General features: G+C 41.6%; 1 protein-coding gene across 7 annotated transcripts in view; it reads left to right on the forward strand.

Annotated features, from left to right (window-relative positions):
• The window catches only part of LRP11 (LDL receptor related protein 11), a 60987-nt gene that overhangs the window by 7259 nt on the left and 26016 nt on the right, over positions 1 to 27712 (forward strand). For all 7 annotated transcript variants that reach the window (XR_005022204.1, XM_036871959.1, XM_036871960.1 and 4 more), the window contains exons 2-5: positions 146 to 303; positions 13696 to 13837; positions 18182 to 18307; positions 19165 to 19371. Coding sequence is in view for 6 of the 7 variants with exons in the window: in XM_036871959.1 (XP_036727854.1) it covers positions 146 to 303; positions 13696 to 13837; positions 18182 to 18307; positions 19165 to 19371 (633 nt within the window). In the remaining variant the exon portion in view is untranslated. The remainder of the gene's footprint in view (positions 1 to 145; positions 304 to 13695; positions 13838 to 18181; positions 18308 to 19164; positions 19372 to 27712) is intronic.

Below are 27712 nucleotides of genomic sequence, written 5' to 3' on the forward strand. Positions count from 1 at the left end.
AATAAGAAAATAACTTTCAGTTGCTATACATCTTGGCAGTTCTTTGCTGGACTACATCTATTCTAGCAAACAAGTTAGCTCTCTTAATAAGTTAGAAAAAAAATAGGGAACATATGTCTTGTGAATTATTTATTTTCTTTCACAGAAAAGGACGAGCCTCCACTTAGCAAGGCCGGGCAAGATGTTGTTTTGCACCTGCCCACAGATGGAGTGATTCTGGATGGCCGTGAGAGCACAGATGACCACGCCATCGTCCAGTATGAGTGGACACTGCTGCAGGGTGACCCGTCAGTGGACATGAAGGTAATTCATGTTGTAATTGTAATGAAAACTAATGTTTCAGTGCAGTGGTCTTTCTACTTATGTTACCCAGATGTCTGTAAGTTGGCAGAAGTGTAAAATGGAGAAAGCGTAAGAATGATTGTTGAAAAAAATGTTACTATATGAATTTACTTTTCTACTGAGTAAACAGTGATCCTGACCATGTGTTTTATTTTTATTTATTTATTTATTTTTTGGCTGAGCCTCATGGCTTGTGGGATCTTAGTTCCCCAACCAGGGATCGAACCTGGGCCCTCGGCAGTGAGTGCATGGAGTCCTAACCACTGGACCACCAGGGAATTCCCTGACCATGTGGTTTGAAGCTTACCCTCGTTCTTGCTGCTTTTTTGTTGACTCCTCCAGAACACAAAAATGCTTCAAGGAAAAAGACTCATGCTTTGTTTTGTTGAGTCAGATTACTTTAAAAAATTTTTTTCTGTCTTCTTTTTTGAGTTAAAATCCAAGTAGAAAATTTGAAAAATACAAAGGAACATAAAGAGGAAAATAACAATAGAATGAACTTACTCTTCACATGATCCAGAAAGCAACCATCTTACCTCGCGTTAGGCCTGCCTGAGATAGTTGAGTTAATTAAGTGAGGTGGGGTTTGGAGTCAAGGGCTCCTATTCAAGCGCTCCTCACTGATTTTCATCAGGCTTATCTGGGCTGGAATTGCTACCGATGGGAATGTGCCACTTACCCAGTGGCTGCCTGTACACAATTAAGATACAATTGACATGTAACGTTATGTGAGTTTCAGGTGTACAGCACAGTGACTTGATATATGTACATATGGTGACGCGATCACCAGAGTAAGTCTAGTCCACATCTGTCACCACACAGAGTTACAGTTTTTTTTCTTGTGATGAGAACTGTTAAGATCTACTCTCTTAGCAACTTTCAAATATACAAAACAGTGTTACTAACTGTAATCACCATGCTGTACATCATATCCCATGACTTATTTATTTTATAACTGGAAATTTGTAACTTTTGACCTCTTTCACCTGTCCCTTACCCCATGCCTCTGACAACCACCAATCTGTTCTCTGTACCTATGAGCTCGGTTTTTTTGGGTATTTTTGTTTTCTTAGATTCCATAATAAGCATAAGATCATACAGTATTTGTCTTTCTCTGTCTGGCTTATTTCACTTAGCATAATGCCCTCATGGTCCGTCCATGCTGTTGCAAATGGCAAGATTTCCTTCTCTTTACACACCATATTTTCTTTATCCATTTATCCGTTGATAGACATTTAGGTTGTTGCCATATCTTGGCTATTGTAAATAAGGCTGCATTGAACATGGGAGTGCATATATCTTTTCAAATTAGTGTTTTTGTTTCCTTTGGATAAATACCCGGAAGTGGAATTGCTGTATCAACGCAGGGAGTCTTGAGTCGTGAGGAAAGTGGCTTTTTATTAACCCTGCCAGGACCCTTTGTAGTATTTCCTGGCTTAGGCAGATAAACTTCATCCAAATCACTTCAGTCAGAGGAGGTGGGGAAAATCTGTGTTGGTTTGCCAGGGCTGCCATAACAAAGTACCACAGACTGGGTGGCTTAAACAACAGAAATTTCTCACAGTTCTGGAGGCTAGAAGTCCAAGATCAAGGTGGCAGCAGGGTTGGTTTCTTCTAAGACCTCCCTCCTTGGCTTGTAGTTGGCTGTCTTCTCCTGCCTATGTCTTCACAGGCTTTTCCCTCCGTGCGGAAGCACTGACTTCTGTTTTCTTGGGGCAAAGGCAAGAACGATAATCAGCTAGTCCCTCAAGACTAATTTAAACACACTGACTTACCCAACGATTAGACAGTCTTAGAACTGGACCAGACCCTCGATCAGCATCTTACCCAGCCTCCTATCCATACAAGAGCTCCTGCTTTCACATCCCTTCCAGTGGTCATCCAGTCTCTGCCTGGTATTTCCAGAGATGAAAGCTCATTATTTCACATCACGTCACATGACATCTTTAATCAGCTCTAACTGTTGGGCCAGTGGGGTGTTAGTTCTATGCATTGGTGTTGAATCTTCTTTTTGGAAAAGCACTGAACACATCTTTTTTTCTGTGTATCAGCCGTTAAAGGTTTTTGTTTTTGTTTTTTTAAATGAATGTCACCACTTGGGATGGTCTTCTCAGAACTAAACACTCTCAGTTCTTTCAGATGTTCCTCATATGAATTGATTTTTAGACTGTCCACCATCCAGCCTTTTTTGGATTTTCTCAGATTCATCCATGCCCTTCTTAAAATCTGACACCCCTAATTGAAACCCATGCATAAACCGTGGTTCTTCCTGACACAGACTGTTACATCCTGTGATCCAGACATTGTCTCACTTCTATTAATGAAGATTCCTTTACATAAACTATTTTAGTAGCTGCTTCACACCACAGGTTCATGCTGAGTTTTCCATCAGCAGGATCACCTAAAACCTGCTTCGTCTTTCTACATGAACTGCTGTCCTGATGGCCTCCCCATCCTGTGTTTGTATAATCGATTTACTGAACCTGAGTGCAAGACTTTATCTTTACCCTTTTTATATCTCAGTGTTTGGGTTTTCAGCTACAACAGAAACAATTTTGAACTTTGAGTGTCATCCATCATGTTTATTATTCTTCTGTGCATTGTGTCAGCTGCAGAATTAATGTATCTTTACTGAAATCTCTGAGAACTAAGATTGATCAGGAAAGGTGCATAGGCAAGCCATTGGTCAGCCTGCTATGAGAGTTCCCTTGAGATGACACTGACAATTAATTGGCACTGGTGGGATATATTTGTTCAGGCAGCTGCAAATCTGTCTCTATTATCATCTAGCTTTTCATAGTGGCTACTAAAGGCTTTACTCTGTAAACAATGAATTATGTATATAAACGCTGAATAAAAATAATGCTGATGATTCAGTATTTATTTTATTGAAGATATTTATAAAGAAGTAACAAGATTAGGCATTTCTTGTAGACTTTTAGGGCTGACTATGATGCCATCAAGAGGAAAACGTGTGGGACTTCCCTGGTGGTCCAGTGGTTAAGACTCCGCACTTCCACTTCAGGGGGCACGAGTTCGATCCTTGGTTGGAGGAACTAAGATCCTGCGTGCCGACCAGCGGGGCCGAGGGGAAAAAAAAAAAAAGGAGGAAAGTGTGGACTAATTCCCCAGCCAAGTGTATAACGGCGATGGCAGATAGACCTAAAGCTATAAAGCCAACATCTAAGTGACAAAGTCTGCAATAGAGGAGTCATTTGCTATCAAACTGCAACTGTCTTATAATGGTGTACATTCATGAATGCCCCCAAAGTTAACTCAACTCTCATTGGTCAGGCTTTCTGCTGAGTGCCTATCCCAACCCCTTCTTGAGCCCTCCCCTCTCCTCTCCCCTTTTCTCCACTGTCTGCAGGGTCCTCAGCCCCTTCTCTCATCTTTGGTGGTGGAATAGTCAGCCCTCCCTTTGTTTTGGGATACTTTAAGACCAGGTTGTAGGACTATCCTTTCACATCCAAATGACCCATCAGGTATTCAAAAAACAAAAATCAATGAGGTTCTGACCCTAAGAGGAATTACGCTGCCAGCTTAATTATGATAAAAAATTGCTAACCTTCTTTAGCATCTAGTGTGTGTCCAGTACTGTACTAAGCACTTTTTTTAAAAAATTTTTTGGGCGTGTGGCATGTGGGATCTTAGTTCCCAGACCAGGGATCTAACCTGAACCCCCGACATTGGCAGCCCAGAGCCTTAACCACTGGACCGCCAGGGAAGTCCCAGTACCAAGCACTTTAAATCGACTAAACATATGGGAAAGCTCATGTTCTGACTTGGTTTCCTCATTTATGAAGAAAATGAATAAGAGAGATGATTGGTCAGAACCAAGAGGTTCTGATTTTTTTTTTTTTTTTGGCCACACCCAGCAGCTTGCTCTGTCTTAGCTCGCCAACCAGAGATTGAACCCGGGCCTCCGCAGTGAAAGCACCGAGTCCTAACTACTGGACCACCAGGGAATTCCCAAGAGGTTCTGATTTTAAAGTCATATATTTTCTGCCCTCTAACAGGATATTCTACATCTATTTAACTGGGTATTAATCTATAATACATTCTTAAATGTAAGAAGACACATTTTTCAGGTAGTCCATTAGGTGTCACTGAGTTTCATAACATAATACATTTAAATCTGAAGTCAGAATGTAAAATATGACACTTAGGAACGTGATAACAGAGTATGAGGGCGTTCAGGGAGATTTGAAATTCATAAATCTGTCGATTGATTTCCATTCATCAGATGCGGAAAATTTAACTAAACTGTTTTAGAATACCATGTGTAATGGAAGCTTACTAAAGGATGGATATTGTTTACACCAATGACTTCATTATTAACTTAAAACCAGTTGCACATTGGTGTGCCTGCTGTACACACTTAATTTTTAAAAACAGATAGGTGTATTATCATCCACACTGAAACATGTTTGGGAGTGAGAGGAGGTGGTATTAATAATTACACCAGGACCACAGAGATAAACTGAGACTGTCTTGAGCAAACAGAAACATGAGTCCTTGATAAAACCCAAGTTCCACGAGACTGGATGGTCTATATTTCGTCTCCCCATTAGTCTCATTTTTAGACCACCCTCAACGCATTAACATAGTATATTAAAACTGAGCCTTAGAGAAAAGGTTTTCTGGGCAAGGAACATAAATAGAAAGAAGAATATTGGCTTTTTGTCATAGGGAAAGAGAACACAAAACCAGTGTTGAATTTCAAACTGCCTTCTGTCTTACGTAGGAGATATTTTGTCATTTACTCCTCCTCAGTCAGTTTCCCTGGATATAATTTGGGTCAATACTGAAAATGCCTACAAAATGAAAGAATCATATACGTTAAGGAGATGATTAAAAAACGTATTGAAAGACTTTATAAAAATTTAGTAAGCAGGATTTTCAAGGCAGCCTGGTTATTTAACCAATACACAAAGTACCAGAGAACCTACGGTGATCTTTGAAGATTAAAGGCTAACTGCATCTGTCTCCTGTTTTTCACCTGTGTTTGTTGATAACAGGTCAAAGATATATGTAAAATTTATAATATCACAACAGAATTTATAAGGATTATGAAGGATTTCTTTAGAATTCTTTTCAGCGGGGGACTGAGTGATGGGTGGAAAAGGGATTTCAGCTGTCTGGGATGATGTCAGGATTTCTCCCCCCGACCCCCGCCGCCTCTTTCCCTCCTCTCGCGCCTCACTTCCTTCTCCCATTCCTCTCTTCCTTCTTTCCTTCCTCCTCCCTCTCTTCTTTCTTTCTTCCTTTCTTGATATTTTTTCCCTTTCTCTCCTAAAGCCTAGAACTGTACTTTGTACTCACTAGGATTCTAATAATACTTGCTAAATTGATTGGTTCCTTTTTAAAAAAAGTGATTGACTATTTTGCTAACCTTTCAAAAAGTGCCCTTTTAAGCCTCAGATTTTTATCATCCTTCCTAGCAGGGTGGGCAGGACAACATTTTTCCGCACTCTGGCCTCAAACTGATGTTAGGAAGAGCTGCTAAGTGTTGTCTAACAATGACTTTGCTTCTCATCAAGGGAGAGCCTAGACACATATCACCTATTATTTTTTCTTGGCTATTGGACAATATCTAGTCTTCATGAAAACAAAATGTAAATCCCTTCAATAAAATTTATCCTAGATATTCGAGGCCACGGGGTGGGGTGGAGGAGAGAGGGTGTAGACTGTAAATTTTAAAAAGAAAGAAAAATGATAAATAAGTAACTGAGAAAGCTTGGTATCACATTTCAACTATTTCCTTCCTCCCTCAGTGAGTCAGTTTAACAGTGAATGAAAGAGATCAAATAGGTAATTCTTCCAGCACAGCTTCTACTTTGCTTTGGTTTTTGAATCCTCGCTTCACCACCTCCTCTGTGCAAGATGGGAATAACCAAAGCCCTCCTCTCAGGGTGTTACTACTGGGATAAAAGGAGGTAATGCAAATAAGACCCCTGGAACAGTGAGCAGCACATAGTAAACAGTAAAATACGTTATCATTCAATTTATTCTTAGATCATCTTTCCTTTGATGGTGTCCATGCGGTCCCTGGTAGCCTTGTCTTGCACCCAGGCAGGCTGTGTTGGTGCCTGGGCAGTGTTCTCTTAAAGATTCTCCCATGGGCTTCCCTGGTGGCGCAGTGGTTGAGAATCTGCCTGCCAATGCAGGGGACACGGGTTCGAGCCCTGGTCTGGGAAGATCCCACATGCCATGGAGCAACTGGGCCCGTGAGCCACAATTACTGAGGTTGCGCGTCTGGAGCCTGTGCTCCGCAACAAGAGAGGCCGCGATAGTGAGAGGCCCGCGCACCGCGATGAAGAGTGGCCCCCGCTCGCCGCAACTAGAGGAAGCCCTCGCACAGAAACGAAGACCCAACACAGCCATAAATTAATTAATTAATTAAAAAAAAAAAAGATTCTCCCAAGGAACCCCAAACCCCAAATACTTATCCATGTGCTCCCCAGTGCCCAGAAGGCCTTTAATAGGGAAAAAACCCTCACTCCTCCAGTGCCTACAGAGGAAACCCTTCAGAGTCCGGTCTGAGTCAAAAAAGGACTTTTAAAAAAAATGTATTTTTTTGACACTGAAAAACCAGAGAGTCTAGTTGTTTCCTGGAAGTGAGAACAGAAGGAGAGAGGGAGAAGCAAAAAAACACCATACCCCAGGGCACCAAAACAAATCTGAACCTCTGCAAAATTTCACCTGCATCACTGCCCGTCAGTTATTTTATTCACCTGAAGCTTTGAATAAAGGACAAAAAAGTTATGGCAGCCCACAGAACATTTTTGAGACACAGAAGATTATCAAGGCTGCAAATTTCCTGAGTAATATCTGGGGATAAGTTGGTGCATATGGGGCTTCCTTGGTGGCACAGTGGTTAAGAATCCGCCTGCCAATGCAGGGGACGTGGGTTCGAGCCGTGGTCTGGGAAGATCCCACATGCCACGGAGCAACTAAGCCCGTGCGCCACAGCTACTGAAGCCAGCGCGCCTAGAGGCCGTGCTCCGAAACAAGAGAAGCCACCGCAATGAGAAGCCCACACGCCGCAACCAAGACCGCGACTAGAGAAAGCCCGCACGCAGCAACGAAGACCCAATGCAGCCAAAAATAAATAAATAAATTTATTTTGGAAAAAAAAAAAAAAGTTGGTGCATACGAATGAATATTCCGTTGTGGCCTTAAGTATTTCTTTGTATCTTGCTTCAAGAGTGAAGGGTGTGGACTTCCCTGGTGGTGCTGTGGTTAAGAATCCGCCTACCAGTGCAGGGGACGCGGGTTCGAGCCGTGGTCCAGGAAGATCCCACATGCCGCGGAGCAACTAAGGCCGTGTGCCGCAACTACTGAGCCTGCACTCTAGAGCCCGCGAGCCACAACTACTGAGCCCACGCGCCTAGAGCCCGTGCTCCTCAACAAGAGAAGCCACCACAATGAGGAGCCCAGGCACCGCAACGAAGACCCAACGCAGCCAAATAAATAAATAAAAATAATTAAAAAAAAAAAAAGTATAAAGAAAAAAGAATGAAGGGTGTTATTAGTCAGGAAAAAAAACAACAACAGCAAATCCTAGGACTTACTGCTCCAATTAAGCAGGAAGACACATGAGAGCATAATAGATGAATAATTCATACCAGTTGTGTTTCAGAATTAACCGTGAGCCTTGATGTAGGCTGCCCTTTAAGCATGAATTCCTTTTACGCAATAGCTCAGGGCCTTGAATGTTTAACTGCATTTTTTTCTTTAAGAAAACTACTTATAAGGAAATGATGAAAAATAATCTCCCTGGGAAAAAAAATACGTACCTCATGAAAAATACATCTGGGTAAATTGAGTTGTGAAAGCTCTATTCCAATAGCAACAGAAGCTTTGAAGTCTTTTTCCTGTTCAGAAACACTCAGCTTCCCAGACAATAAATTTATAGCACAATAGGCTTCCGGCATCACAGGAATCTGCAGTCAGTCTGGGCCTCCAGGTCCCCTTGGGTTTAAACCTGAATTCCTGTCACTGTCCCTTCAAAGGTCCTGGCACTTCTCTTTGGGGGTGGGTAGTGGGGTGAGGATGTGGGCGGGAGAAGCGCTTTTAGAGGTTTTGAAGGACTTTGTGTGTGTGTATGAGGAAGTATCTTGCTTTTTCAGACCACAACAGCTAGCTGGTTTGTGTATAAGCCGTGACTCAGTGCTTTCTAGGAAATGATTCTTGTAATAAGGACCTGGAAGGCCTAGAGCTCTGCTAACTCAGAGGTAGAATTCTACAGTGGCTACGAGCATGGAATTTGGAATCATATGGCCTGGGTTCAAACCCAGTTTTGCCAATTCCCTCGTGGGGTGAACTTGGGAAAATTACTTCATTCTTTAAGCCTCAGCTTCCTCAATTGTAAAGAAAATAATACTACCTGAGGTGTTCCACTGGGGGTTAAAATGGGAAAATGCAAATAAAGTGCTTAGCACATTGCACAGCACAGAATGAGCACTCGTGGAGAGGTAACTATTGTAGCTAATTCTAAACATCTTGGGATGTAAACTATTTGTGGGGTCTCGTTGACCAATAGTTTAACTGAACTACAGTCAGAATAAATTTACTCACTTATATATAAACAAACAAACAAAAATTATGAGAGCCTTCTACTGGCAAGGAGCAAGGGAGTAAGGCCCTATGAAGAATTTGTAGGGTATTTTGCCCTCAGGGAGCTGCCTCCCATTGAGGAGATTAGATGTGCCCCTAATTAACGATGATACCAAGTAGAAGGTGGCAAGGCCAAAAGCGAATGTAGAGAAAGTGCCCCTGGAATTCAGAGGGAGGGAGAGATTATAATATAGCTGAGGGACATCAGAGAAGACTTTGCAGATGCGAGCCCTGTGGTACATGTCTCTGTACTCTTAATATTTTGACAATAGGACTCATAATTATATTGACGTGAAAATTTCGGATTGAAAAGATCCACATTCTATAGTGCAAAAATTTTGAACATGTGTGAGGGCTTTCAAGTTCAATGTATATCCTCTGATTACAGTAACCTAGGACCATGAAAATCAGTATCCTTTTAAAATGAGAATCAGGTATGGCTTTCCCTGGAGGACAGTTGCCCATTTGCCCAGTGGTCTGTGCAATAACATACTTCTACAAACTTCCTTGGTTTGGAAAGAAGGGAAGGGCAGTAGGAGAAGAAGCAAGAGGGCAGCAGTGCTGATCTTTTGTCTGTAGAAACTGCATATGGCCGGGTGCAAGAAGATTGGCTCACGCTCTCAGGGAATGTCCTGCTCTTGGTGGGAAGGATGGGAACTTCAGTGTTACTCTCTTTCTCTGCTCTTGTTCCAGCTCTCTCTCATCTTCTTTTATGTTATTTGCCATTCTGTTCACTCTTTCGTTCATTCATTCATCAAATATTCACTAAGTTTCTAGTCTTAGAACTTAGGTTCTAAGACTGCTAGAGGTAAGAAGAGGAATAGGACTTCCCTGGTGGCACAGTGGTTAAGAATCCACTTGCCAATGCAGGGGACCCGGGTTCAAGCCCTGGTCCGGGAAGATCCCACATGCCACGGAGCAATGAAGCCCGTGCGCCAGAACTACTGAAGACCGTGAGCCACAACTACTGAAGCCTGCGTGCCTAGAGCCCGTGCTCCGCAACAAGAGAAGCCACCGCAATGAGAAGCCCATGCACCGCAACAAAGAATAGCCCCCGCTCACTGCAACTAGAGAAAGCCCGTACACAGCAACGAAGACTCAACTCAGCCAAAAATAATAAATAAATAAAATAAATTTATAAAAAAAAGAAATGCATAATAAAAAAGAAAAAAAATGAGTAACACAGAGGTAAAATTGGGTTGTAACAGGAAGAATAAGTTCCTTTTTCCTCTCTGTACTCTGCTTCAAGAGGCTTCTAATCATGGCTAGTTTTATAAGTGGAGCACGATTTACATAACACATTTTGAGAGAATTTGAAAAGTAGGAGAAAAGCCCCAGTCCAAAAATATTTCTCCCTTTGATTCCTGAAACCTCAAGATAAGCAATGTAATTCTGTCTTAATTACTGCCTTTTTGATTCTGTTCTTTTGAGAATGATCCTCCTCTGGTGAGGATAAGAGAAATCCCCAACTCTTGAGGAAACGCTCTTAAAATCACCTTCCTGCACAATTGGGAAAGATGGGCACATCAGAGTTTTTTGTGACTATGATCTAACTGCATTCATTTGAGCATATATAACTAGGAAAGTACAGACAGTTGAATTCATTTTGCTTCTTTTTTTATGGAACTTTGGGTCATATTCATGATGAAAAGTAAATAGAAAAAGGAACATATAACTGAAGAACAGAACCTAAGCATGTTCACCTGAAGTTTCTAGACAGTTGTGGTGCCAGTTTATGTTCTGGCCTCTGCTGATCAGGACAGCTGCCCCATGTGTCTCCTTCACTCTGTATGTGTGCAGGGAGATGGCGTTGGATTATAACAAGAATCGTAATGGCCTTCAAATCACTATAGAGCTCTCATCCGGTTTTGCAAGTTGGATTAGTTGACACGAGGCAGAAGGCTAGAATGCGTTTGGGTTCATTGGTTCAATGGAGTTTCTTACTGAAATATTTTGTACGACGTTATCTTGTCACTACTTTGTAACTGACATATGCCCAATGCCTTATATACTTTAGAAGCAACTGTGTGGGTAGGGGAATAGACAGGCAGTACTCATTTTGTAACTCAGTATATATAATAATCATGTATGTATGTGTGTGTGTGGTATATAAATAAACCCAAACGTGTATTCCTCGCCACTAAATTACTATTTTAGGGAGGTGCAGTTGAGCCAGAATAGCAGAGTGAGTTATACATTGATTTAGCCAGAGGCCAGCCGTCAAAGGCTCTGTTACTGCTGAATAGGAGATCTCGGGCAGAGATTAGAAGCTCTTTGTTTTATTAAAGGTAATATCTCTCTCCAAGTTACAAATTGGGTATGTTGCATATACATTTATGTGTGTGTGTGTGTGTATTTTTTATCCTGACACTTGGGAAATGTTTGTAAAATACTTTAAATCCTTTCCAGTGTCATATAAATGTGAGGAGATGTTCAAAAAGATGACCTGGGTGCTTGAAGGGAAAACGTCCACCTTACAGTTCTATATATTCTAATACCTGATTTTGAGGAAAGATAGCCCTTGTTAGCCAAATAACTAAACTAAAAAGGGCCAGGGAATTAAAAGTACAAATTACTATGTTTGAAATAAATAAGCTACAAGGATATATGGTACAGCACAGGGAATATACCCAACATTTTATAATAACTATAAATGGAGTATAACCTTTAAAAATTATTTGAGTCACTATGTTGTACACCTGAAACTTAACTTGAAATTGTAAATCAACTATACCTCAATTTAAAAAAAAAAAAAAAGGACATGCCAAGCTGTGTTATGAAAGGGATTAAAAAATCAAATCAGATTAATGTTTTATCTCTTATGGCTTCAAAACCTGAAAGAGTTTTCTGCATCCAGGAAGTAAAAACACAGAGGGAAAAAAATATCTTGAAATGACAAAATCCAAAAATCAAAGTGTTTACTTCCTTTTCTCACTGGCTCTGGGAGACTTAAGGTGAAACAGCAAAAGCTTTAAACAAGTTACTGCAGAAGAAGGGGAGGGGAGCCTTTTGTAGAAGAAATTTCACAGGAGATTAATAGGATCTTATTGACTTTCTCAGTTATCAAAATAAGCCTCAAACAAAGACCTTAGTAGTAAGTTACTGTACTTAGTTTCTGCTCCTAGAGGCAAGGCCTGCAGATGTGGACCGGTGCCGAACGCAAAGCCCTCTTCGGAGGCCCTTCGGGCAAGATCCATTCTCTGTCAGCAGTTGTCAGCATCTCCCTTTTCTGTTGGTGTCCAAATCCAGCAGCTCTCAGAGCTTTCCCATCGAGACAGTTGATCGTCATTACACCCATGGATAGCTGAGCCGCAAAATCTGACAGAGCTCTCCTTCCCCTATAAGCAGATTTTTCAAACTCTATTTATCTTAAAAAGTTTTTGAGACAAACTTCTACACACCTCGGCTATACTTGTTAGAGTGCTTTTGCCCCACGAGGGCCAGGTGGAAATTTGGCTCATTGGAAACCATATTAATTCTGCCAAATGAATAAGGACGACCAGAGTGGCCATTTAATAAAGATCATCAACCAACTCCCCCCCCCCCCAAAAAAAAGGCACCAGGGAGGGGACATTTATTTTGAAAAGACCTAAATTTGAGTGCACCCAAGATGTTGAAGGTGATTACCATGGTCTGGATCTGGATACGGTGTTTCCTGCATCAGAGAAGAGGTACCTAGGAAGGCTAGAGGGAGGCATCCAAAGCCCAGGTGGAGGGACTGGCCCCTTCGTCGAGGGATGCTCCGTCCTTCCAGCCCCAGCGTTGGAAAGAGGCTTCCCAGGGAAGGCCCGGCCCGCAGAGGTTTAGTTTGACACCGGCGTGCTGAGTGTCGACACCCAGAAGCCCAGTACCTCACTCGCCTTCCCAGAGATGTGACCGGAGCCTGGGTGAGGATGTGTCTTGTGTGGGTGGCCCCCCCAGCCTCCAGCCTCAAGGCTTCCCTGGTCTCTTAAAATCTCCATTAACTTCATCTCAACCTCACTCCTATGGCCCCACTCAGCATCCCCCTGTCGCACCCACCTTAAATCCCTACTCTGACTCAACCCTACAATCTACCCTCTCCTCTCATACATCCAGGGCAGCAAACCCCAAGGCTGCTGGCCTTCGGCAGTCTTAGGTCTATGTTCTGGCAGACCAGCTGGGACAGAGGACAGAGCTGCGCTCTCACACCACCCTGCTCAAGGCTGCAGGGCTTCACGTCAGCACGCTCCAGTGTGGTCATCATCTGCTCCCATGTCCCCAGGCATTCCTGTCTTCAGTCCCAAGAAGCGATAAACAGTGGTGTCACCTGTCGCATAGCTGCCACCTCGCACAGCCTGCCTGATTCTGAGCCAGAGGTGGAGAAAGTGAGAGCCCACCCTGCCACCTCCGCTTTAGGCAGATCCATGCTCTAGCACCTGCATGGCCACCGGCTCCCCTCAGCTTAGCCTGGCACCCCCGTGGCCATAGGAGTGGTCATAACTGACCCTTCCAACGCAACCATGTGGATGGGCGTGAGAGGGGAAGTTTCCAGGAGAAAGGGGGTGTCAGGCCCCAGTCCCACCGGAGCTCAAGTCTTCTGACCAATCTGCCAGAATTGTGTGTGATTAGTATTCTGCAACCTTGGACCAGGAGTGGAGAAGTGGGTCATGGGACTGCTCCAAGGATGACACCGATTTCCAGTTTAGGATGATGCTGGACTCTGTGCCTCAGGTTCTTAACTAAATACGATGTTTCCTGTTTGGGTATCAGGTGCCTCAGTCCGGAACCCTGAAGCTGTCCCACCTACAGGAAGGGACATACACCTTTCAGCTGACGGTGATGGACACTGCTGGGCAGAGGAGCTCTGACAACGTCTCGGTGACCGTGCTTCCCGTGGTCTTCTCCACAGGAGGTGAGAAGAAAGTCCTTCCCTCACATTCACAGTGGCCAACAGAAACCGGGTTATCGATGGAAGGATGGTACTAAATTGGCATTTTATATTCTGACTGTGCATTACAGGAGCCCTTTCATTTTATTTTGGCTGTTGTTGAATGGGGAAATCTTTACTAAAAATATGATCGCAAAAATAGGCTGCATTATATTTTGGGCTAAGTGAGACTGCTGAGCTGGGGTGGGGTAGCACTCCACACCCCAGGGGTTGAGAGTAGGCTGTGTGAGCCGTGGGACCCGAGAGATGCTCCATCTTTCCGTGACTCAGTTTCGTAAAAGACATCTGGCTTTTCCACGAGAGGATCTTGTTTAAAGGAGGGTGGTCTATTTGATATGTATGTTCAAAGAATGCAGCCAAGGAGTACATTTAAAACAAGTTAAAATATATGCAGTGCATGTGTCAATTTAAAAGGACTGTTTAAAAACTTTCATGGACACTTTACACAGATGCACAGATACGTTAATAACATAGCTCGACATATATATAATGCTTCTCACCTTCTGTTGCCCAATGTAAACTCATTTCTCTCATTTACCTGTTTCTTACTTTCCCAAACATCTACATTTCTAAGATTAGCTCATCAAGTTGAAAAAAAAACTTATATGGAACTCAGCAGCACTAAAGATACAGGGGTATGGCAGAGGGAACCCACCCCCAATTCACTCTGGAGAAGTGCTGAGATAGTGTATGTGTGAGGGTCCTGTCACTCGGTCAGCGGATACCTTCCCAGCATCTGCAGTGAACGGGAACTGTGTGCAAGGCAGTGGGCGTGGGTACTGCGCTCCACAGACCTGATCCCCGGCCATGTGTGGGGACCCTTCACTAGCCGTGGCTCTGGCAAACTTGTAGCCTGTCTCCTACATCCTTGATTGCTCAGTATTTGGATGGTAATCAAGCCAGCAGTCGGGAGAGTAAGAATAAAAAGATTGGATTTACTTGTACTTTGACTGATCTTCCATCAAAGACATGGGTCAGTGTGCATATTGGACATGAGGAAGGAGACTTTAGAATCCTAAGAACTCCGCCACCTTGATAATTTGCCTTCCACAAGGGTACAGCGCATTGGGAACATTCACAGTTAGGTTGGCTGACTCCCGTCCAGCCAAGGTTTAAGCTGACCATGAGGAAGGAGGGGTGACCGCCAGTGGGCAGGCCAGACCCCGAACTCCAGTCCACTCACCGCAGCAGCTTGAGTCAGCCACGGGGAGTGAGCCAGCCCTGCAGCACAGCCCACATTCAGGCAGTCCCTGCTTGCTGATTCATTGCAGCTGCACAGAAGAGCCAGTTACCCAGAACATACCTTGGAAAGCTGACCATGTGCCAGGGCCGCTGCAAACAGCTGAAATCATCAGCAGTGGAAAACTCCTGGGCCCTGAGGGCTGTGCTCCCGGGAACAGGGCTCCCTGGGCAAGGACCAAGTCAGCTGCTGGTTCTGGGAGAAAAGTGCTCCTGGGAAGCTGTCACCCCTGCAGAAATTAGAAAAGGGTTGTTTTTGTACAACTGAGGTGCATCGGAGGGAGAAACGGCCTGAGCTGATGGAGGCAAAGGGCTGACACCTCACCAGCTGCCTGTTGCTCTGGTTTACTTACTCAGGCCAGTTTTCTGGGGCTCCCAAGGCCAGTTGCCAGTTGTACATTTCCGGCCTTTCTCAAGATGACGATATAGTGTATTTGAAGATGCAGAGAGTGAGTGATGTGATTCACCTTTGGTTACTGAAAGGCCAGTTGGGTATAGGTCTTACGTATGTAACTTTACAGAAAATAAAAAGAATGCTATTGTATTAACTGCTGTCTGGAATCACTCACTGGTTAGACTGGAATAACCAACTATGAATTAAAGTTAATAAAATACTACATCGACACATGGAAAACAAGAGGTGGGGATTAAGAGGGTTTCTGTTCCCTCTATTATATATACGGATCTTGTAGTTAATGACTAGCTTTCATGATAACCAAGGGTGACACTTTCTGGGGTAAACAGACAAGCACATACCCCTGCTTCTGTGATAAGTTGGTTCAGTTTTGGATATAGAGGCTGCATGTTTTCCAGCTTTGCAAAAAACAACCTATTCACAGAACAAGCCAACAAACACCTCTAAGATGATCCAGATGTGTGGTCTCCATAGAGAATCCCAAACAGAGTCAAGACATTTTTAAGACAGAAAAGAAAATACCAGAACTTATATATTTTAATTAATTATTTATTTATTTTTGGCTGCGTTGGGTCTTTGTTGCTGCACGTGGCCTTCTCTAGTTGCGGTGAGCGGGGGCTACTCTTCGTTGCAGTGCATGGGCTTCTCAATGCGGTGGCTTCTCTTGTTGCGGAGCACGGGCTTTAGGCGTGCAGGCTTCAGTAGTTGCAGCACGTGGGCTCAGTAGTTGTGGCTCGCGGGCTCTGGAGCACAGGCTCAGTAGTTGTGATGCACGGGCTTAGTTGCTCGGCGGCATGTGGGATCTTCCCGGACTAGGGCTCGAACCTGTGTCCCCTGCATTGGCAGGCGGATTCTTAACCACTGCGCCACCAGGGAAGCCCCAGAACTTATATTTTTATTAATTTTTAATCTTCTTTAAATTTTCAATCTATTTTATAAGATGTATAATATGTTAATATGGTGGCACATGCATATGATTTATAGATTGGAGATAAGTATAGTCAAAAAGGTTTGGAGACCACTAATCTAGAAATAGATGGGTAAATTACTAATATGGATCTAGCTCCAAAACTACCAAGGAGTAAGGAAAGCCTCGAGATAGTTAGGATTTTCATGTCATGAGTTTAAGAAATGTAAGCAGAGGCTGTATCCTGCTTGGTGTCCACAGAGTTTCCCTTTACTTTTCCTCCCAACCCCTTCCCTGTGTCCGAAGCAGATTCTCCTTTCTAGGCCCAAGTTCTCAGCCATAACTGCTGGTTTCCTGCGTCCTCTTCTTTCTGCCACCATTTCTTTTCTTTACCTCTTCTTCCTCCATAATCAAGGTATCTTCGAATTGCCTTCCATCCAGATGGACTCCTCTCCCAGCATTTTAATTGAACTTCTTTCCAGTAGAACGTTTCCAAGACTCTCTTGGGCGTGTATACTGTGCTCAGCCATTTGTCTCAGAAATATCATCAGGTACCACTCTCCCATGAGCTGAGACAATTGTCTAGTCCATCTGTCCCTGGAGAATTACAGAATCCTTAAGACCTACTTTTAGCCTGATACCTTTAGTCTACATCACTAGTGTCAGCAGTTGTTATGTAGCTAACAACTGTAAAGTAAAGTTGGCTTAATCTGGAGTTGGGGGGTGCAGGGAATGCCTTTCAAGAAAATACATGTAGCTCTGAGGGTTAAAAACTCTTAAGAGCCCCCAAACGAAGGGAATTTCATTATCTGTAGAAAATAAATTCTCACCAGCTAGTAGCTAAAGATTCTGTTTATTCTTTACAGCACCATGGATCTATGATGGCCAGCAAACAGGGTTCAATAATAGAAAGTGGATCTCAGTAAAAATTATTACTTAGGAAACGTGAATGCAAGAATAGCGCGTAGAAAGTGGTGTCTCTGATAAAACACAGTCAGCCAGCCAAGTACTGTGCAAGGGGTGAACCGGTATTAGGTGGCCTGCTGAGGAGCTGATGGACGAACGAATGAATGCAGAGTGGGTCACCTGAGGGAGGAAACTCAGGGCTGGATGGGGAAGACCAGAGCTGCTGCTTCTCTGTTCTCACCTCTTAAGTATTATTGGCTTAGAGAAGGGCCCTAAGACGAAGAGCCGGGGAGGGGGAAGGGTGAGCTGGGACGAAGTGAGAGAGTGGCATGGACATATATACACTACCAAATGTAAAATAGATAGCTAGTGGGAAGCAGCCGCATAGCACAGGGAGATCAGCTCGGTGCTTTGTGACCACCTAGAGGAGTGGGATAGGGAGGGTGGGAGGGAGACGCAAGAGGGAGGAGATATGGGGATGTATGTATACGTATAGCTGATTCACTTTGTTATAAAGCAGAAACTAACACACCATTGTAAAGCAATTATACTCCAATAAAGATGTTTAAAAATAGTAATAATAAATAAATAAATAAGCTGGGAAAAAAAAAAAAGACGAAGAGTCCATGGTGATTCCTAAGAATTAAGTCAGGAAGGTCAAGAAGAAACCCCCTAACCTTCCCAGAACCTATTGCTCCAGCACAGACTGTTAGGTGTTCCCTCATTATCTGCATCTCTTTATCCAAATGCATTTCATTATATGTATAGTCTCTGTTAATCTTGACACGGTGAAAGTCTTTCTTTCCTGCACTACTGTGACTTGAGACTTGTTTACGAACAGGATGCTCGAATGTTTGCTCACGCTACCACTTCTTTTGTGATGACGGCTGTTGCATTGACATCACGCTGGCTTGCGATGGAGTGGAGCAGTGTCCTGATGGGTCTGATGAAGCTTTCTGTCAAAATCGTGAGTTGACTGCATCACATTTTGGGGTAGAAGGGATGTCTATATTGTCACAATAAATGCAAACTCAGTAGTGCTGTTTTTCTGCCTTGTTTCAGGTATAACTTCATGTGAATGAGCTATGCCTTAAATTAAATGAGCATTTACTATGTCTTTAATGCGAGTTACAAATGTCAAATTTTGATATTACTTACGTTTTTAAGAGATTCTTTTCAATTTTCTAAAAGATTCTTCCCCATCCTAAAAATGCTGTTTAGCATATGCTTTTTTAAAAACTGAAATGAGGGACTTCCCTGGTGGTCCAGTGGTTAGGATGCGGTGCTTCCCATGCAGGGGGTGTGGGTTCAAACCCTGGTCAGGGAACTAAGATCTCACATGCTGCACGGCCAAAACAAAACAAAACGAAAAAAAAAAAAAAAAACTGAAATGAGCTAACGTTTTCTTTTGATAGACTTTTTAGAAAATTTATGACATGAGGGTGTGGTTAGTCAGAGCTGTAAATCAGTCTTATAATGCCATGTATATAAACACTCACCGCAAGAAACGAAGAAGAGCTGTGGAAAGTTTAATAAAGTACTGGTCTGAGCAAGGATGACAAATCTCAAAACCTTAGGTTTAAGTTGTGTCTTTGTCTCTTTATGTGAACTTTCAGAAAGCTAATTATTAGAAGAGACCTGATTACTCATTTGAAAACAAGAACAAATAGTTTTTTATGGGGCTCTGATATATCGTAGATGAATAGGTTATCATTCCCAAATGTCCATGACTTTAAATCTACTGCAAATTTAGTGGTTTAGCTAAAGTTTAGCTAAAGTTCAGAAAAGAAACCCAACAACTGATAGTAGCTCTTTCACCCTCAGTGAGCCTTGACCGCAAGATGGTGACCCACACGGCTATGGCACAGCCTAGACCCACCGGACCAAGCAAAGATGCAGGCAGGGGCTCCTTGCGGGAAAAGTCCCAGAAAGCCACCGCCCCAAAACAGCCACCTGCGTCATCAACCACGGAAAAGAGGAATCATTCCGCCTCTTGGGGACCAGAGAGTCTCATTGATCCTGGGATACCAGGTAAGGACTTGAGGCAGATTTTCACAAAGAGTCTCATTTTCTATAATGACACTTGGCTCAAAATAAGGTTCTATTTGAAGAGTGTTAAGGAAATATCTTAAAAGAAAGGATGGAGTTAAAATGAAGAATTTGGCCAAAAAGAAAAAAACTTGACATTTTCTCTGATTATTTATAGTAAGGAACACCTACCAAATACGTTCATACATAGGTACATATATACATACTCCAGAGGTATCAATACATTTATTTGTAAATAAGTTAGAGTTTAAAAGTTTCAACACCTATGTTAAGGAAACTAACGCCCTAAGTGTTAAATTTTAGGTTATTTTGAGGTGAAGCAGCATAACCCCTACCTATTTATGTAAATCCTCTTCACACCAAGCAAGTGAATGTGAAGAAAATATTGTATTATGTTGAAATGGTTGCATGTGCTAGTATCTCAGTATTATGCCTCCAATTTAACTAAATCTATCATCTTTTGCTTTTTTAAAAATTGGCTAATAATATTTTAAAATACATGCATACTCCTAAAGCATTACAGGATTCTATTGTTTAAAAATTTTTTACACATTTATATTTGCATGATTGTATGACATAGGAGACAGAATATAGATTATCACATTTCTGTATGCTTTTGTGAATGTCTTTCAGTACTCAAACTCTGCATACATTTTACTGAAATAATCTGTCACTATTTCAATAACTACTTTATGAAACTTTTTTGTTCATTATAGAAGATAACAGAGTTTGCAAATAATTAAAAAGGAAATGACTTAAAATACCTCCCCTTTATTGATAACAACTTTTAATATTTAGGTATATTTCCTTCCAATCTTTTGTTTATCTACTTTGTAGATTTTTTTTTTTAATTTTTAAATTTTTTTTCACACTTTACAAAGAGCATCCTTTATTGTGCATAAAAGTCACTGAGAAAAATAAGAATCAGAGTCACTGGGATTTTCAAAGAGATGAAATGCACATAAACATAAAAAGGAAGAAAAGCCATCAGACATGGTCTGATATTTCTGTTCTTTAGGAACTATTCTGTTTCTGTCCAAATCAGGAAGGATACTCTAAAAACACTCAAGTAGTAGACATTTTCATTCCTATATATATTATGTTCTCAAGGCATTTTGTCTTGTTTGATTTAAATTACATATCATGATGTGGTCAAAAACAGACATATTTCTATTTTGAATTTTGAAAGTCAGAAAGGTCAAATAATTTTCAAAAAGAAACAGGTCAATACCAGAGTCAGGACTCATCATTAACATTACTAATTCTCTATCTCAAAATTTGACCATGAATGTTATCCATTATAAAATTTGAAAAAAATACAATTGCCTTAGGTTGTCCTATTTAAAAGTTAGATCACAAAAATGACTTGTAAAAATTGAGCATTGAGGATGAAATGTAAGATAATTTTATTTCTTCACATTTCTGCTCTTATAAGAGTCACCTAAAGTGAGTATTTCTACAAGTCTCCATTCTGACCAGGGCATGTATTCTGGATAATATCTCTATACATATATCCACTATATGGTTGTATAACTTACTATTGATTTAGCATTTATTTAAATGTAAGCAATAAAGTACTTTAAATTGTTATAGACAAAAGAAAATCAATAAGTAATCACCAAAGAAGAATATCTGTTCTACTCCCTGAAACAATATATTATCTATAAAATGTATTTATGTTAGAAATTGAAAACTTGAGATGCTCTGTCTCTTCAAAGCTTCCTGTAAAATAAATGTATTAAATTCTTACTTATATTTCCCAACACATGTGCATGCTCACATACAGATGCACATACAACATACAGATGCACATACAAACATTCAATAAGTAAAGGGAAAAATCACCTAAATAATCACATAAGAAAGATCTTTTTAAAGCCCTCAGAATGTGTACTATCACTATACAGGTTTGTGATTTGTTAAAAATAGATCTAAATTCACCAAGTAAGCAAGATAACTTCATGATCAGTCTTCAGAATAGTTCTTAGAATTTAAAAATTTCCTATAAATAAAATGACTTACAGATCTCTTTGTTACTCACATCACTCTGTTATTGGTCAAATCAGTCATACAATCAACTGGGTCATTCCATCATTGGATGACTTGAATAATTTTTTTTTTTTTTAATACAGCAGGTTCTTATTAGTCATCAATTTTATACACATCAGTGTATACATGTCAATCCCAATCACCCAATTCATCACACCACCACCACCACACCCCCAGACTTTGTAGATTTTAAAGTGCTTCGATACAAATATGTCTACAAAATATCCTACAAAAGGCTTTTCTTTCAGACAGTTTAGTTTAAGTGCCCTTCGGATGCCTGCTATTGTTTATTCCTTGCTGGTACTGCCACCTAATGGGAGAATTTTGCCACTCCTTCCAAACCTTGGGATTTGTTTGAATCCATTTTCTCCATATGGAATGTTTGTATGGAGAAGACAGTCACCTAAGAAACAGAGTAAGGGGAGACCAGGTGTTTTGGGCAGCAGGGATGAAGTTGACAGAGAGAACTGAGTTCTTGGAGGCCACAATGGGTGAACTCTTGCTCCGTCACTGTGGACGAGAGGCACACATGAACTTGAATGAATTAGCTGAAGGCAGAGTGGAGACCAAAGGCCAGTCTCCTTTGTTAGGTTCTAGTCATGGCTCTGCCTTTAGAACCCTGAGTAGTTGCTTCATGTCTCTGGACCTCAGTTTCCTCATCAGTTAATAAAAGCTTCAACCAGATGACCCCTAAGGCCCTTCTAGCCTGATATCTGTTTTGGGGAATATGAAAAGCCTGACGCTCACGCATGCCTCCATTAGCCCTTGTCCGTGCTAGATATTGCTCTGTGATCCCAGCTTTATCTCCTGGGGGTTGAGGACTCAGCCTCAGAACCCTTTTGCAAATAATGCTCCAGGCTGCCACCACCAGTTAATGATAGTTGACACCCAATCTAAAATATTTTTGCATTTCTATTTTTTTAAAAATTTTTTGGCCTTGCCACATGGCGCAGCAGCATGCGGGATCTTAGTTCCCCGACCAGAGATCAAACCCGTGCCCCCTGCAGTGGAAGTGCGAAGTCCTAACCACTGGACCGCCAGGGAAGTCCCTGCATCTCTATTTTTGTTCTTTTTGATAATAAGCCTTTGACTTGGGCTATGAAGATGTAAAGAATGGAGTTTCACAGATGCAGAGAGATTAATATCCAGTTATTATTTATACTATGTATTATTTTTCCTAATCACTAAAGTAATATGTATTTACTGTAGAAAATTTGGAAAATATAGAAAACTATAAAGAAGAAAATTTAAATCATCTAGCAAAACTCACCATTAACATTTTGTTGCATTTTCTTCCAGTTACTTTTACTTATATACATACACACATACATTTATTCACTTTTAACAAAATTAGGATATTATTTTTACAAAACTTTTATTTTTCTCACTTATGAGTATTTTTATACGTTATTAAATGTCCATCAAAAACACAAATTTTGAAAGTCCAGGGTGGGAATTCCCTGGTGGTCCAGTGATTCGGACTCTGCACTTCCACTGCAGGGGGCACGGGTTTGATCCCTGTTCAGGGAACTAAGATCCCGCATGCTGCGCAGCACAGCTAAAATATTAAAAAAAAAAAAAAAAAAGTCCAGGGTAAAGAAAGTGGGAAGGAAAGAATAGAACCTTGAAAGTGTTAGAAAGGGCTCCCACAACACGTGGTTTCTGTTTGGACAGCATCCCTCTTCTCCCTCCTCTTCTGTTATCCCTGAGACCACCAGACTGGAATCCCCAGCCTCCAATTTCATGTGATTTGAAATTATGTTATATTCAGCATAACATAGTAGACTTAAAAATGCATTATTGTTTGTGACCTATGCCTGAGTTTTACAAGGATCATCAGCTAGTACAGTAAATATGAACAAGTTAATTTTTCTGCTGCCTCCTTCCCCCGCAGACTTGTGAGGATAAATAACACTTAACTCATTGAAGAGACGCTAAAGAGATACTAAAATTAATACTAATAATGTGTACAGAAAGTAATGAGATGCAGTTTTTCATGTATCACATTGGCAAAGGCGAAAACATAATAATAATGCTTATAAGAGTACAGAGAGGGAGATACTGGTGGTCCAGTGATTAAGAATCCATCTTGCAATGCAGGGGATGCCGGTTTGATCCCTGGTCAGAGAACTAAGATCCCACATGCTACAGGGCCACTGAGCCCACGAGCCACAACTAGAGAGACGCCCGCACACTGCAATGAAGAGCCCATGCGCTGCAATAAAAGATACCATGTGTGCAACTAAGACCAGATGCAGCCAATAAATATTTTTAAAAAAAGGAAAGAGTACGGGACTTCCCTGATGGCGCAGTGGTTAAGAATCTGCCTGCCAATGCAGGGGACACGGGTTCGAGCCCTGGTCCGGGAGGATCCCACACGCTGTGGAGCAACTGGGCCCATGCGCCACAACTGCTGAGCCCGTGCGCCACAGCTACTGAGGCCCGCATGTCTAGAGCCCGTGCTGTGCAACAAGAGAAGCCACCACAATGAGAGGCCCGCCCACTGCAGTGAAGAGTGGACCCCGCTCACCGCAACTAGAGAAGGCCCACGCTCAGCAACGAAGACCCAACGCAGCCATAAATAAATAAATAAGACTTGACCTTTAAAAAAAAGTCTTTAAAGAAAAGAGTACAGAGAAACAAGTCTCACATACTTTTGGTGGGATTCAAATTAATATAGTCTTCCAGAGGGCAGTTTCTGAAGCTTTGTATGTATGCCTTGACCCAATTATCCTGCCCTTGGGAATTTATCCCAAGCATGTTACTAAGGATGAAGTTAAGGGTGTGTGCGAATATTCAGTTCCACCAGTGAACACACACTCCGGCCTCTTAGAATCGTCGGAGCGGATCACAGCGTCGCAGCGGGGCTTGCGCTTGCTTGGGATGCAATAGCACAGCAGCTGTGCTGTTGAAGATGGTTGCAGTTGCAGGGCCTGTTGCCTGCATGGCCCAAGTCATCCATTCAAAGACTGTCTGTCCCCTTGTATCTGACCCAGCCGAAGGAAAGAAATCTGGTTTCCAGCTCTGCAGAGTGCTAGAAAAGTGGCAGTGTATCCACATTCACACTGAATCTGCTTTTTTGTTTGTTTGTTTGTTTTTGTTTTCGAAATGAGAATTCATGTTCAGCCCAGCAGGTTAGCCAAATTCTTTAAGGATCCAGATTAAGGCATGGACTTAGTAGAACGCACACGTTCTGTATAGAGGTGAGGGTTTCTGCCTGCACTTTCTCGGATTCCCATGCTAAATATGCCAAAGCCTCGCTGTTTGCCTTATCTCTGGAGGTAATGAGCGAGCAACTTCTACCTTTGCGTTACTATGGAAAGTATTTTATTCAGAGAGGACATTCTCACAAAGGATATTTAAAGGAATTTTTTCACATGCCCCGTATTTCATATTTTCATTCCGTTGAACTATCTTTATTCTAATTGAGAAACCATTTTGAAACTATATAGCAACACTTCTGGGAAGGTGGTTTGAATGTGTTGAAGCCTATTAAGCAGCACAGCTGAATAGTCTATTATGTTCCAACATGGTGGCAGGAATCAACTGGATTCTCAAATGAATGGAAATCCAGTTAAAGGAAATGTACTTATCACAAATGAAGATAATCAGATGGTTATTTCCACAAACTTATTTTGAAGGGAGTCGTCCTCTTTCGTTGACCTACTCACTTCTTTGGACAATGTCATCTAATGAGCTATAATCAGCAGATGCCTTTAAGCATACCCAAGTATTCTGGGGCACTGAGAGAAACATTGGTCTTGGAAAAGGCACCTCCTACCTTCTATGAGGTATCAGTCTAAAAGCTTTGGTCACTGTAGTGGGGACTACATAATTTTATTATTTGAAATCTATAGATGGTTTATACAGTAAATTCTATTTTGTGACATCTGACCCACTTGGGTCAGTCCCAAGGAGCCACTTGGTTTTAAACAAAATGACACGGTTTATTTTATCTAGAAGTTAGTTGAATACCTGCAGCATTCTGCTAGGATTAAAATATTACCCTCCAGCCAAATACAAATATGTTCTTAAACACTGATAGTTTTCTTAGCCTGCCTCCAAGAATGAACTTGGAACTCCTTTAAACTAATCTTTGGCAAGCTGTAGAGGCTTTTTCAAGGCTGCCTAGTACAAACAATATGAAAACGAGCAAAGAGAATGCCAATGAGTTTTATGACTATAATGAGGCCTAAATAACATTTCCAGTATGAGCAGACCAGCTGTCACTGGTTAGCTGTGATCTCGTCCTAGGACAATCCAGAGCATTTCCTGAAGAGAGCTTCCTCTTACCTGTTTTGCACACATGCAGTGTGGTCTACCAGTGAATAGTGAGAAAGGACAATTCTGTGGTCTGTGTTAGTTGGCAGGGGTCACAGGAAGCTATAGAACATTCTGGAAGGCAGGCCCATATGGTAGCCACTTTCCCTGTTGGTTTTCCAACTTCCCTCTGGAACATGCCTGCCTGTTCTATGGTGACTGAAAATGAAATTAAGATAACTTCCATCCAGCTTCCAGCTCTCTCTGTGAATGCGTAGCTATGCATGATAAACATAACACAATAGATCATTCAGAAGAGGGGAAAAATAATTTCCTAACCCTTCTAAAAGGATCATTACCAAAATGGATTATTTGCATAAGTAAATGATGGAATTTTCTTGTTTTGTTCTGACTGCTGCGTTGGTTAGAGCCTATGATAGGATGTATGGAGGTGAGGCATTTTTCTGTGCCATTCCATATGCTGATGTCTAGGAAGAGTGAATCAGGCAGTCTGGGAAATTATGGTCAGTTCCTTCAAAAATGTAGAAAACAGAAATTCACATTTCAAATACCAAGAGGGCAGGGAAAGTCCCCTAGGAAATTCTAGAGCCCATGACGGTTGTGTCTTCTGAAGTCTCCTGTGTGCGCTGCCCTCTCCCTAATACCTGATCTCTCCCAGATCCTGTATCACTGGCTTTCTCTCCCCAGGGAATGAAGGCATTTAAGAAAATACTTTTCAAATGTGACAACTGAAGATTCAAAATGAACTTGTATAGTTTTTTAAGTGAACCCATCTCCAAGGCAAGGTCTCCTTTCCAAGAACAATTAACCTATTTCTCTACTGCATCCCTAGTAGAGCCTTGTCCCAGACCTTCCTAAGGAAACGTAAATTTGTGATTTTGCCTAGATTTGAGTATTAGTTTGCTAAGATATGAGTAAATAAATATGGTATCGACTATCAGTTCTCAGAGCTGTGACTTTGAGAGCCGTATGGTTCAGTGGAAAAGCTCCTGCTTTGGATCAGTCCTGGGTTCTAATTCTAGTACCACTGAATTAGCAACCAGGTAATTAACATCACTGAACTTCATTTCCTTACCTGTAAGAGGATAATATCTTCTCACAGTGTTGCTACAAAGATTGCATGAGATATTATGTGTAAATATAATTTATGTCTCTCAGTAACTGCTAGCGCTATATGAATTTTTGCTAGAACATTCAAGTCCAGTGGCAAGAGAACTACAAGCCTATAAGACCGTTAATTCAAATCAAAAATGGAAACAGTGTAGGGGTGGTCCCAGTCCTGAGTTCCTCTCCAGAATTAAGATGAACGATCTCTCATCTCCATTGGAAAGAGACAGAGGGGGGAAATTGTGAATGCAGTTATAGGCATACCTCGTTTTGTTGCACTTTGCAGATACAGCATTTTGTACAAATTGATGGTTCATGGCAACTTTGCGTTGAGTAAGTTTATTGGTGCCATTTTTCCAACATCATTTGCTTACTTGGTGTCTCTGTGTCACGTTCTGGTAACTCTTGCAATATTTCAAACTTTTTTTGTCATTATTATTATATTTATGGTGATCTGTGACCAGTGATCCTTTTTTTTTAGTTGAAGTACAGTTGATTTACAATGTTGTGTTAACTTCTGCTATACAGCAAAGTGACTCAGTTATGCATATAAATACATTCTTTTTTTTAATATTCTTTTCCATTATGGTTTATCATAGGATATTGAATATTGTTCTCTGTGCTATACAGTAGGACCTTGTTTATCCATTCTATCAATATATATAAGAGCTTACATGTGCTCACCCCAACCTCCCACTCCATCCCTCCCCCAACCCCTCCCCCTTGGCAACCACCAGTCTTTTCTCTATGTCCGTGATTCTCTTTCTGTTTCGTAGACAGGTTCATTTGTGTCATATTTTAGATTCTACATATAACTAACATCATATGGTATTTGTCTTTCTCTTTTTGACTTACTTCACTTAGTGTGATAATCTCTAGTTGCATC

This window comes from Balaenoptera musculus, chromosome 12 (genome assembly GCF_009873245.2).
Source record: "Balaenoptera musculus isolate JJ_BM4_2016_0621 chromosome 12, mBalMus1.pri.v3, whole genome shotgun sequence".
In the NCBI taxonomy this organism is placed as follows: domain Eukaryota; kingdom Metazoa; phylum Chordata; class Mammalia; order Artiodactyla; family Balaenopteridae; genus Balaenoptera; species Balaenoptera musculus.